The following is a 13,093-nucleotide window of genomic DNA, read 5'->3' on the forward strand; positions in this document are numbered from 1 at the left end:
TTGGCAAGCTGAAACCATTTTTCTCCTGTAATGTACTTATATTCTTCAACTATCAGTGGAATTATTTTATCTCTTATTATGATGACATAAAAGTAGAAAATGATGATTTGAACATCAAAGACTTCGACTCCATAAAAGCTATCTGTCATAGTCAATAGATATAAATGCTTTCTCCACTTTCCTCTAACTACTCTTGTCCAAGTGTGGTAGAGACATTTTTCCCTTTTTTTATTGCAGTTATGGAAAAAATTGGTCAAATTATTTGACTGTTTTAGGTCAGGATTCTTTAGAGGGTTGGGGTGATTATCACTTAGGGGTTACTTCAGCTGTGCAGATGACAAATTTATCCATAGAGGATCAGGCTCTTGGAAATAATTTGTTCAGAGAAGATTAATTATGTATGAGACTATGCAGGTCATAATTTCCAGTACTAAACATGTAGGTCAGATGGGATCGGCCATCTACGCAGAGCACATTTTTGGTCCGCAGGTCCACACTGGTGACTAATTTAGCAGGATCCTGTTAACTTCACTTTTAGGTTATATCCAGAATCTGAGTTCTTACCATATCTGTTCGCATTGTTCTCAGAGTCCCATGGTTTCTTCTCTGGATTAAGTGATGGCCTTTCCCTGGTCTCCCTGACAACAGTCTTGTTCCACCATAAACTATTGTACCGGCCAGTACGAATCCCATCACTCCTACACTTAAGCAACTTCCATAGCTCTTCATTTCACTGAGAGAAGAAGCCAAAGCCATAGAAGACCCATGTAATCCGGACCCTACTGGCCTTATTCATTCTATTCCAGCCACGCTGGCCTCCTGGCTTTTCTTCAAGCTGTCGGGCACAAGCTGTCCCTTTAGAGCCTTTGCTCTGTTTCTTCTGTCTGGAGTAATCTATATGGTGAATTCCTTCACTTCCTTAAAGGTTTGATTCAAATGTCACTTTTTCAATAAGACCTGACCTGATCACTTTTTTTTTACATTTGTAACACCTCAACACCTGGCCTCCCCATTGGCCTTACTTAGCTCTGTGTTTTCCCAGAGTACTCATTCACATTTAATGGACCCCCAAATGTAATTACTTGTCAGGTGGATTGCTTATTTCTGTTTTTCTTTGCCAATATGTGTTCCATGAGAACAGAAAATCTGGCTTATTTTATTCACAGATACATTCTGAGTTCCTTGAATAGGGCCTGGGAGTCAAAAATTACTTCTTAAAGGGAGGAGTGAAAGAATACATTGGATGGGGCTTTCAGTGATTTCTTAGGGAAATAGATTAAAAGTAGTCACTTTTTATTAAGAAATACCTTCAAGGTGAAGTAGTATGGTGAACCATATTTTGTTATTCTGGTAATGTATTGTTAAAGGAACCAGGATTAGTCAGATACATTTCTACCATGAAAAAAAAATAACTTTTTAATATATTTTTACTAGATGTCATTCACAATTGACATTAAATCAGCTATTTACTTTCAGATTATAAAAATAAGAATATTGATTTTTATAATATAAATGGCCATTAATAACAAATCACGATGCACATGTGCTCAGGCTGTTTTTATATTATAAGCTATTTAATTTAGTTAATAACTCACTCACTCAGAAATTACTTATTGAGTGAAAGCTGTAGACATTCATTCATGTATTTGAAAATAACTTCCCACATTAGTGAGATTCAGGCACTCAAATGCACTGGCAATTCAAAGACGTAAAAAGATAAGGTTCTGGTTCCTGACGAGAACACTGTGGTGGAAAGAAAAAAGTAAGTAAGCAAATATAACACCACGTGATGGGAAAAACAAACAAGAAAAAAGGTGTTTTAATGTTTAACAGAAAGGAAGATTTCAACTAGGAGGGTCCAGAAAGACTTTGTAGAAATGGTGATATGTGACCCGTGTCTTCAAAGACAAGGTTAGAGACAGATTTTGATATGCATTTTTTGAATTGAATTTAATTCTCATCAGTAACAAGAAATATTATAGGATAGATTTTGTCCAAGGTAATTATCTAAATGCATAAATTTCTATTCTGTCCTTTTTGTAATTTTCCTTACTTTGTATGATCCATATTACTTCCAGATTTGTACTTTGATCATATTTGGTGTTATGAATACAGGCTTCCACGGTTTACATGGGTGGTTTTCTCACTATGAGTTGCTTACCTCTTGATAATTCCCTGTGATTTCTGGTCTTCTCAGTCAAATATTATTGTTTCAATGTTAATGTTTCCACCTGAAATTCAATTCTAATATCCCATTCACGTGCAAAATATATGTACAAAACACAACCCTTCCCTTAGGATCATGCTGTAGAATCAGCTCTTCCATAGCTTTTCTCCTGTGGACTGAATGGTTGTGTCCCCCTCAAGGTTCATATATTGAAACCCTAATTCCCAATGTGATGATACTGGAAGTGGGGTCTTTGGGAGATAATTAGGTCATGAATGTGGAGCCCTCACAATGGGATTAGTGATCTTTTAAGAAGAGACAGGATGTTCTCATGTTCTCTGTCTCCCTCCACTATGTGAGAATACAGTTAGAAGACAAGAAGGGGCTCTCAGAACCATCTCATACCTCAGACTTCCAGCCTCCAGAGCTGCGACAAATTAATATTGATTATTTAAGACAACCAGTCTGTGGTAAGCTGTTATAGCTGCCCTGACGGACTAAAAAAGCTTGTCAGAAGAAGTAAACCTGCCTCTTTATCTGTATTTCAAGAGGACATGATCTTGTATATTAAAAATTCTAAAGAATTCTTAGAAAACTAATAGAGTTAATATACAATTTCAGCAAGGCTGCAGAGTACAAGATCAATATGCAAAATCAATTGTATTTCTATACACTAGCTAAAAACAATCAGCAAGTGAAATTAAGACAAAACAGACCGAAATTCAGAAAAGTTAATTATCTCCCACAAGTCCACTTAGTTAATAATAAGTGGCAAGTCTAGGGTGACAAACTGTCTCTTTATCTCTAATACTCTCTGTGTACTTTTCAGTATTTCATGAATATATAAAAGAATATATTTCTTGAAATATTTTTACTTGCCTATTTGATTACTATTTTTCACTTAAATTCATTTACTAGTTCATGTTTAAAAAAAAAAAAGAATATCTGAAGAGACTGTCTTGCATTTAATACTGCTCACTTTGAACCGAAGAATGACACATGCGACTTTTTTTTTGGTTTATGAATTAAACACGAATTATACCTGAATCGTTGCCAAAAGTGTGGTCAAAATTTGGTCCAGTCAAGGGAGGAAAAGTGTTTCCCTGAACCCTTTCCCACTCATTATCATCATTTAGATCCTGGACCCAGAAACAAAAGCCATCCTCAAAATTACAGTTGATTTTCTCATAATCTGTGAAATAAAAAAAAAAAAACTTCAGATTTAGTCTACAATATGACTAATTATAATAGATCGAGATGAACATAATATAAACTCACAGTTTATAATTAAGTGGCATGCATAAAATTATTTTTTAAACTTTATTTGACTGTTTAACTCCATTTAGTTAAAAAAAAAACCCAGCTTTTTGTTGCCAACTGTGTTAATATGTTTCTTATGCCCCACTAGGGCTTTAGCAAAAGCATCTTGTTCTTACTCTTTGATTTTTAAATCTCACCTCTGTTGATTTACCCACATAAACTTTGTCCTCAATTTTTGTCTCTCCCTTTTTATTTACTAAATGTAATATTCTGGTTAAAATTAAGTTGATGTGGAATATTATCAGAGTTAGTTTTATGCTAATTTTTTTTACTTTGAATACTTGTATATAAAAGTTTAGTTCAATTTTCCTATTAATTCATAATTTTTCTCAAATTGGTTATTTGATTGTTTTGAAAAATGTTAACTATTTTCTAATTCATTTCCTTCCAAGTATCAGGTAGAGGTATACTTAAGAGATACTCATTAAAGAACTTGCATAATGAAACATATAATGATCTTGTTCTGGAATTTTAGGTTCTGCTACTTAAAAAATTCCATTACAGTTTTAAAGCAACTGAAGATTCAAAGGCTGAGGAATAAACAGTACTTACTATTAAGCTCTGTGCTGTTAAATGCAGTATATGTTGCATTAAAACCAATATAATCATTTTCATCAGATTCTATAAGAAAGGTGGCAGTAACTTGGTTGGAAAAAATCCTAATTGTGCCAGGGCTCTTTTCCCAGAGAGAAGCTACAAAAGAAAGTAAATGACTGTTATATTTATCTGTTTATCTATCAGTTGATCTGTCCATCCATCCATCCATCCATCCATCCATCCATCCATCTATCGATCTATCAAATTTTTTACCTGATCCTATTTGGTTAACTGAAAGAATGTCTTATGATTAATTTATTTAACTAAAACATCTCTTCTCCTATGATAATAATGTTTCAAATTATTACATATATTTGTGGTTTAAAAACTATATTTTTATTTCTAATTATTGGTTACATATACTTTAAACATATTTAAAAAAAGATGCATTTCTTTTTGAAAAAGTTCCTATAAGAAACACACAAGTTAAACAGCTATAAAACAAAAAGTGAGTTTGATTCTGTCAGGTATTTCCCATGCCACACTAACAGGGGCTAAATTCAATCACAATAATAGAAATAAGAGTATTCCTTTGGCTTTCTATGACTGTAGGACCTCAGAAAAGTACCAGGCAACTTAAAGATGGTACAGAATTTAATATTGATTTCATCACTTTTCCATCTTGATTCTAGCTACAAAAGGTAATATCTTTTTAGATTTTTGATTCTCAAATGTTAGTATAGTGCTTGGGATATAAGGAGTACTCATATGATGATTTATAAAAGCATTGCTATATAAAATTTGCTTTTATAAAAATAATTATTTAGCACATACATTCTCAAAGTGGGTGATATTTCCTCCTACGGGGTAAAAATTTGTTCTCAAGGGCAAAAGAATCTTAATTTTTAAACGTATAAAGCTCAGTTATTCATACAAGACATAAGCAGGTATACAGAATATCTGAAAAATTAAAATTTAATGGGGGAGCAATTAGGGAAAAAAAGATCTAAAAATTCCTTAGTGGGAATGGTAATAAAAAAAGATAAGAAACAATGGTTTAGCATTTTAGTTTGATGGTTTGAACTGGGCATCAAATTCAAGTTTATGAAAAGTATCATGCTTGCAAATTGAAGACAAAGCACCAGTGTTACTTACTGAGCTCCAAAGAAAGATACTGTCATAAACTACTGAAAAATTCTGTGCTCATCATATAGAAATTAGTGAGAAAATGTGATACATGCACGATAATTTCAATAAAATCGAATGGAAAGAAAATCGTGAGCAAGCATTGATTCGCATCTTTTCCCCAGTAATGCTGTATGTCAGTCTTTCAGTATTTTCTCATGAAGAACTACACTGGTTATTCATATTCCTTCCACTCTCCTGTATAACTGTGTCATCCAAATGATTCTCATATTGAAAATCTTTGTAGTCCATAAATGTCTAGTTGCTTAAAGGATGTGAATATTCTAGAAAATTTGCTTCAAACCTATCTGCCTCTCTTTCTTGCTTTCTTTTTTAAAGCAATGGAATTTGAGGGGACGGGTGGGGAGAAATGGCTACTGGTTCAATAGCACTCTTCGTGGTTGTAATCTGTTGGATTCCCACGTTGTCTAATGTTATTGCACTAGTCTAGATAGTCTGGGGTTTATGTCCTGAGATCCTTTAATATGCTTCAAAGATACACACAAACTTCTGGAAATGGTGTAGAATATTTGCATCTGTAGAGACTTCATAAAATTTTCATCAGATCCTTAAAGTTGTGACTAGAAAGAGTCCCAGACCACAGATCCAGTGGAAGGAACATATCTTATGCATTCAGGAAAGTAGTACAAGACAGTGGTTAAAAACAGAACTCCAGAGGCAATGTGAGATTTATTTCTGATTCCATGTCTTATTAGACTTCTCTGTGCCTCAGTTTTCTCTGCTTTGATATAATAACACCTTCCATAAAGATTTGTGGTGAGGAGTAAATAAGTAATTTCCATATGATAGACTACCTTGTTTATAGTAAATGCTCAGTGAATGCTAGCCATTATCCCTCTATCTCCCCCACTGGATTGTAAACCCTGAAGATGCAGAGATTATACTTAACACCTTCTGTGCCTCTGCCATTGTGTCAGAGCATGGGCAATTTGTCATCAATATTTGGGTGCATGAATTAAGATGTGAGTAAATAGAGCAATAGAGTTCGCCTACATAAAAGAGTCATCAAAGAGCTGGGACTGGAGTTAAAAGAAAAACCAATTTCCTAATCATTTCTAAAGGCTGGATTTTTCTCTAGCTGACCCAATAAACTTTCAGGCAGTAATTCTTTAAGAGAATCCGGTGTCTATTACTAAAATAAACAATACTTCTATGGATATTAAACTTGCCAAACAGCCACATTTAAGTGTGAGTTTACTCATTTATCTTCTAACAATAAGGGCTCCAGTGAATAGGTTTTGCCAAAGAGGAAAGCTGGGAAGTATAATTAAGACACAGGGGAATTTGGAATGAGGGCAATGGTCAGGGATGACAGACTTTCCACAGAGTATAATTCAGCAGATCTAGCTCGAAACTGTTTATTTTATCTAATTTATAGGAGAAGAAATTCTGCCATTGGATTAGCTTCTTTGTGAATTATAAGAGATTTCTAACATATTCAACACATATCTTTGAGTGCTCACTGTGGATCTGGTATGGTCTAAGTGCTGATGACCTGGAGAAGAAGTAACCAAGTTCCCCATTAGCCTCCTAGAAAGTTCAGATTAGTGAATTATATTAACAAATTACTTTGGAATTGATAGATGTGGGAGAAATGCCATGGGAGTACTGAGGAAGTAATTCTTAATTTTCCCAGGCACTATGTCTGGGGAATAGTCAAGAGCCTCCTGGAAGTCCAACACATTAAGCCAGTTCTAGTCAAACTTTTCCGTATAACATAACCCCTATGAACAGAAGTGAAAGCGTACTTCTAACCATACGTGAAAGTCTTCTAATAAAAGCACAAATTTTAACGAAAATGCTGTGAAAAATGTTTGCATCTACTATTTAGTTCTGTGTCTACAATATGATTATTTTTGCTGTAGGATAAATTGACAATTCAGAAAGATTCAGTATGTTTATTATGTATCTTCGGCTATATCTATGCACACTTTTGGTTTTAAAAACATGGTCTTAAACTGTTAAGCTCCAATAATATGGATATGTTGTTAACAGTCCTTTGGGAATGGAATAACAGCTAAGCACTTAGGAAGGAAAGAATGGCATAACTACACACACACAAGTGCATTTTCTCGGCTTGGCAATTTGAAATCAGTTTCAGTGTGCTGACACAGGCTGTCTTTCTTTGAGGATGTGCAAAAATATCTATGCATTTTTCTGAACAAGGAGTTAAAGGAGCACATTTACCATCTTCTACCACTTCCATACCCAGTACAGATAATTATTACCACCAATGAATTGAATATTGTACCTTCATCAACACAACTTAAAGAAAACATTTTTGAACTAATTATCCTATTAATCTATTCTGATTTACCCCAGTTTGCACACTTACTTGGAGAAGACCCTATTTACTCTATACAATCTGTCTTTATGAAATGCCCACCTTCCTCTGAAACTTTTTACCAGATAAACTTTTTACATCATGACTGTATGTAAAAACGACTGAAAAATGCCTTTAGAATTTGTTTATACTGACTTATGCCTTAATCAAGTATATAAGAACTGTTTATGGTACTGAATACTTTTATTTTCTTATAATTTCTTTAGAGAATATTGTTTTCCTTGATTTAATTAAACTATGTAGACATTTCCCATGTGATAAAGATAATTACATTATTTGAGATCCACATTCTGAATTGTAATTTAATGAAAGTAAATTTGTATACATCTCTCACAAAAAGAAATTGCTAAAATATTTAGAAAAAAAGATGGGATTGTGAATCAAGAATGAAAGTATTATTTCATTATCAGCATTATTACAAAATTAAATAATTTTAGAATTGTAAGAAATGCTATTGCTATCCATTGATTACATACTGTAATACCATGATATATAAACTGTTGGTTTAAATTTAAATCAGCAGATACTGGGTTTTACAATATATCAGGCACATGCTAGATGTTGGAGGTAAGGAATTTTTACCTTCTTGTCTTTCAAAAAAGTATTATTTTTGAATTTAAAAAATGTAATTTTAACAGGCAATGTCATTTCTCATATTTTTCCAAGTTAAATGAAAACAATTAAAAAACTTTAAAATATATTTACATTTTTTAAAAAGTTGTTATAATTTAAATTTCTTAGATTTTTAGATTTTCTTAGATTTTTTTTCTGTTTTGATATTCAGTTTCTTTTTTGCATTTTCACAATAATTATTTGTGCATTATTCACATCGCTACACCTTACGATTTTAAGATTTAGTTATGTATTACTGACAGTCTAAGCATATGAAGATAGGTAAAATTAGCATTCAGGCAAATGATATTTGAAGAGAAGGGAACCTGAGGGAAATTTACACCTATCACTTTTGGGCAACTAACCTCTATGAAGTTAGTTTTTATCATTTGTAAAGACTGTAATATCACCTACATAATATGGTTAGGGGGAGCATTTTTTGAGTTGAAGTGTTGAGAACACAACTTTCCATATTGCAAGTGATCAAAGTATGCTAAAACTTATTATTAATATCACCTTAGCCCTTGGAGAAATTTATATGAACTGGCTTATTTGTCCAGATATGTAAATATTTATGTTGACATTAATTTTAAGGAACTAGATTTATCAACTACAGAAATAAATAGATTATGAAATGGCTGGTCCATTCATTTAAGCCAAATGTGACTTACCATGAGTTCATCTGTTTTATGTCTACTCATGATTATATTTGTGCTCGGGGCTTGTAAAGCACAATGAATAAATACATTGTGTTTGAAGTCAGAGTCTGAGTCTGATTTCTATCTCCAACACTAACTTTGTCGACTTGTGGTCATTTAACTTCATTAGACCTCATTTTTGTCTCTTGTAATGCATACTTTGAAGATTTATTGAAAATACTAAATAAGAACATTCACATAGAGTCCTCAGTATGATAAGTCCCACCTTAAAAGCACCTAATAAAAAGTACATATTATTATCATATGCTTGGCTAGTTCACAAACCAGTAAGTCAATCAAAAACTTTTATTCGATAGAATCTAGCTTTTAATTACTCATGAGTGCAATGTAAAATCCAAAATTATTAAAAGAAATGCAACTATTACATAAACTTTAATAACAGGTGTCACTTGTAACCTCATCTTAGCTCTGCACTTGACTATTCCCCAAAAGTGTGAGGAAAGCTAGTTATTCCAGGGACTCCATTTCTACATTCTTGCCTTCATCTTTATTTTATTCCTTCCTGGAATTTAACTCCTACTTTTACTGGCTACTATGAAGAGGTCTATGCATTTGGGGACCAGATGGAATAACGTGGGGTAGACACACACATATCGTTAGTGCATTCCCTGCCTCTTCTCAGTTTCCATCGATGTCTATGTGCATAATGACAAATGGTTACATAGTAACAATACCATCCACACCTACCATTTACAGAGCCTACAACCTGGTCTAATTGCTTTACACACTGTTAGTAATAGTCCTGCAAGAGACTGAGAAGCAGAGTGCATACTGAACAATAGAAAAAAAAAAAGAGATTCAATGTTGAAGAAAAATCGTCATTTTTTAGGGTTTGAATTTTGTTTAATGGGGAGTAACAGAAACAAAGCATAGTAGAATTCCACCTGATTTTTAAAGCATCAGTTAGAAGAGGATCATGTGAAAGAGTAACTATTTTATTCCTAAGAAGATTGATATCATAAAGCACTAAAATATTAATTTTTATAATGAGTAATGAGGACTAATTTTGTTTTCCTTTCAGTAACTTAAAGTACAAGTTCACATTCAGTTCAATATCAAAGGGAAAACATGTCATTCCAAAAAGTTTTCCACACATTTTCATTTTGATAATGGAGTGTTATTTGTTTTAACTTACCTCTTAAAATCTTGCTTGAACCCACACCTTCATAAATATTTAATACATCTGTATAATATGTATTAAAATAATCGAAGCTCAATTTAATGGAAAGTCCTTGTTTTACTCTGAATTAAAAGCAAAAAAATAGATGATTACACTCTTAACAGTTGGTACAACAGTTGGTATTCTTGAATTTGGATGTATTTTTCTAATTGTGATAAAAAACACTTAACATGAAATAGACATTCAATACATTTTTAAACATATGGAACATTATTTTTGACACAATAAGCACAATATTCTATGGCAGGTCTCTAGAACTTTTCCAATTTGTATGGATAAATTCTGTATCCATTGAACAGTAACTCTCATTTTTTTCTCTCCCAGCCCCTGGCAACCACCATGCTACTTTCTGTCTCTATGAGTTTGAACACTTCAGACATTTCATATTTATGAAATCATGCAGTATTTGTCCTTCTGTGACTGGCTTATTTCACTTAGCATAACGTCCTCAAGGTGCAATCATGTTGTCACGTATGACAGGATTTCCTTCCTCTAATGACTGAATAATATTCCATTGTATGTATAGACCATGTTTCCTTTATCCATTCATCTGTCAACGGGCGTTTAGGTTGTTTCCACCTCTTGGCTATTGTGAATAATGCTGCAGTGAACATAGGAGTGTTTATCTTTTAGAGATCCTGATTTCAATTCTTTTGGATAAATACCCAAATACGGGATTGCTACATCATGTGGTAGATCTATTTTTAGCTTTTTAGGGAGCCTTCATACTGCTTTCCATAGTAATTACATCATTTTGCTTTTCAACCAACAGCACACAAGGGTTCCAATTTCTCCACATCCTGGCCAACATTTATAATGTTTTGTTTTTTTGATAATGGCTATTGCGATTTTGATTTGCATTTTTCTGCTGATTATTGATATTGAGCACTTTTTCATATGCCTGTTGGCCATTTGTATGCCTTTTTTTGAGGAATATCTATTTGAGTCCTTGGCTCACTTTGTAATTGGGTTATTTGTTGTACTTTGCTATTGAGTTTTGTAGGCGTTTCTTACATATTTTGGACATTAACCTTTTATAAGATATATGGTTTGCAAATATTTTCTTCTATTCCATAGGTTGCCTTTCCATTCTATTGTTTCCTTTGCTGTGAAGAAGGGTTTTAATGAGATGTCCTGCTACTTGCTGATTTTTCCTTTTGTTGCTTGTGCTTTTGTTTCCAAATCGAGGAAGTCATTATGAAGATCAACGTTAAGAAGCTTTCGCCCAGTGTTTTCTTCTAGGATTTTTACAATTTCAGGTCTTATGTTTAAGCTTTGAATTCTTTTTGAGTTGATTTCTGTGTATGGTGTAGGACAAGGGTCCAATTTTATTCTGCATCTGAATATCTAGTTCATATTTTAATTTTCAGATATTCAGTTTGGGGAAAAGGTGTTTAGGACAACACCTATTTATAATTCCACTGTTTCACTGAAGTGTAGGTTAGGAATGTGAATAATTCTTGAGTGCTTCGGAAGTACAATGTTCCCCTGAACTCCTCAGAAAGGAGGAAGGCTGAACAATAAAGCAGAGCAGGGGTGATGATAATGTTAAAGACGGCTGGAGGTTGAAAGGGCTGATAATAGAGAGAGAGATCTCATCTCCAAAGCCAAGAAGGAGACTGAGAAGATACTTGGCTTCAGAGGCTGGCTGTGGAGGCTGCTGATTGAATAAGGGCTCCTGGCCAGGGGCATTGCAAGCTAGGAATTTTGGTAAATTATCAGTAGTACCTTGATCAGTTGGGGAATTGGGAACATTCATCACAAATGTAGTTAGTTTTGAAACCCTACGTTTCATTGCTGGGAAATGTCCATGTGGGGCAAGACCTCTGGCTTGGCAAGCCCTGTATTAGGTTCCTGGTGTGGGGCTGGAGTTCAGTCCTCTAGGAGTGAGGCTGACAGCACTGACATGTCAATGACTAGCAGGACAGCATTAAAAACATCTAGACAGAAACTCAGGTTTTTGGATCTGACCAGTTTTTGGTGCTACGGAGGTGATTTTAGAACAATAGTGAGTTATTACATGTGGACCTCGATCCTGGATATCAGATTCAGCAGTTCTGGAGTGGATTTGGGGATGTATATTTTTAAATACTTCAGGAGTGACTGTGATGTGCTATCAGGCTTGAGGGCCACTGGAGGAAGACAGGTAAACCACAGGAGGAAGACAGGGCTGGAAGGAGATCAGTGTGAGGGGGCAGGAGGTCCTTCCAGCCCAGACCGAGAGGAGGAGAGCACAGCAGATGGTGACAGCTGATTATAAAAATTCCGCCTCTGTTGGGTCTCTTTAACGATGACGAAAGTGAGACCTGCTAGTGAGACCTTAAGGGAATCCAGCATCAAAGGTGGAGAAGACTGAAGAAGAAGAAGAAATAAGCAGCCTTCAGGGATGATTTCTGTTCTTTTGATGAAAGTTTTGGTGTCTCCAGGCAAGAATATAGTTAGGTGTTTTTTTTTTTTTTAAATGATGTTTTCAAGCTATGAAACTAAGGCATGCAAGAGAAACTCACTAGGAACCTATGTGTTCAGAGGCCCTTTACTTTTTCAAAACAGACAATTGAAGGTAGAAGAGAGAAACAAGTGCATACTGTTTTCTACTTTTCTTCTGATTCAGAAAGACCATCTTTACTTGCAATAAAACACAGGCATTTACAAAGGTGAGATTAATGAGTGAATATTGTATCTGATGTTTTTATAATATTAGACATGGTTGCCTTCTGAATTTTTGAGGGGAAAGGATACTTTTCTAAATGTAACATATATTTTACATTTTTGTATCAATAGTTACTTTTTTTAAAGCCCACTTTAATGGAGCACTTAATATAGTGCTAAGTGTTTTACATTTATTATTACATTTAATCATGATCTTGGCCCCTGTAGTTAAGAGATGTTGAACTCTATAGATACAGAAATTGTGTATCTAAGAGATTGAGTCATTTACCCGAGATCACACATCTTGAATCTAAAGAAGCCAAATCTGAATGCACAGAGACTGTCTCCAGGGCTCACAT

At 34.1% G+C, this 13,093-nt stretch overlaps 1 protein-coding gene across 2 annotated transcripts in view; it reads right to left on the reverse strand.

Annotated features, from left to right (window-relative positions):
• The window catches only part of TMPRSS15 (transmembrane serine protease 15), a 106,932-nt gene that overhangs the window by 65,683 nt on the left and 28,156 nt on the right, over positions 1 to 13,093 (reverse strand). For both annotated transcript variants that reach the window (XM_010977399.3, XM_010977400.3), the window contains 3 exons: positions 10,041 to 10,147; positions 4,040 to 4,180; positions 3,210 to 3,359 (listed from right to left, as the gene is read on the reverse strand). In XM_010977399.3, coding sequence (XP_010975701.2) covers positions 3,210 to 3,359; positions 4,040 to 4,180; positions 10,041 to 10,147 — 398 coding nt within the window. The remainder of the gene's footprint in view (positions 1 to 3,209; positions 3,360 to 4,039; positions 4,181 to 10,040; positions 10,148 to 13,093) is intronic.

The sequence above is a fragment of the Camelus dromedarius genome, chromosome 2 (genome assembly GCF_036321535.1).
Source record: "Camelus dromedarius isolate mCamDro1 chromosome 2, mCamDro1.pat, whole genome shotgun sequence".
Lineage (NCBI taxonomy): Eukaryota > Metazoa > Chordata > Mammalia > Artiodactyla > Camelidae > Camelus > Camelus dromedarius.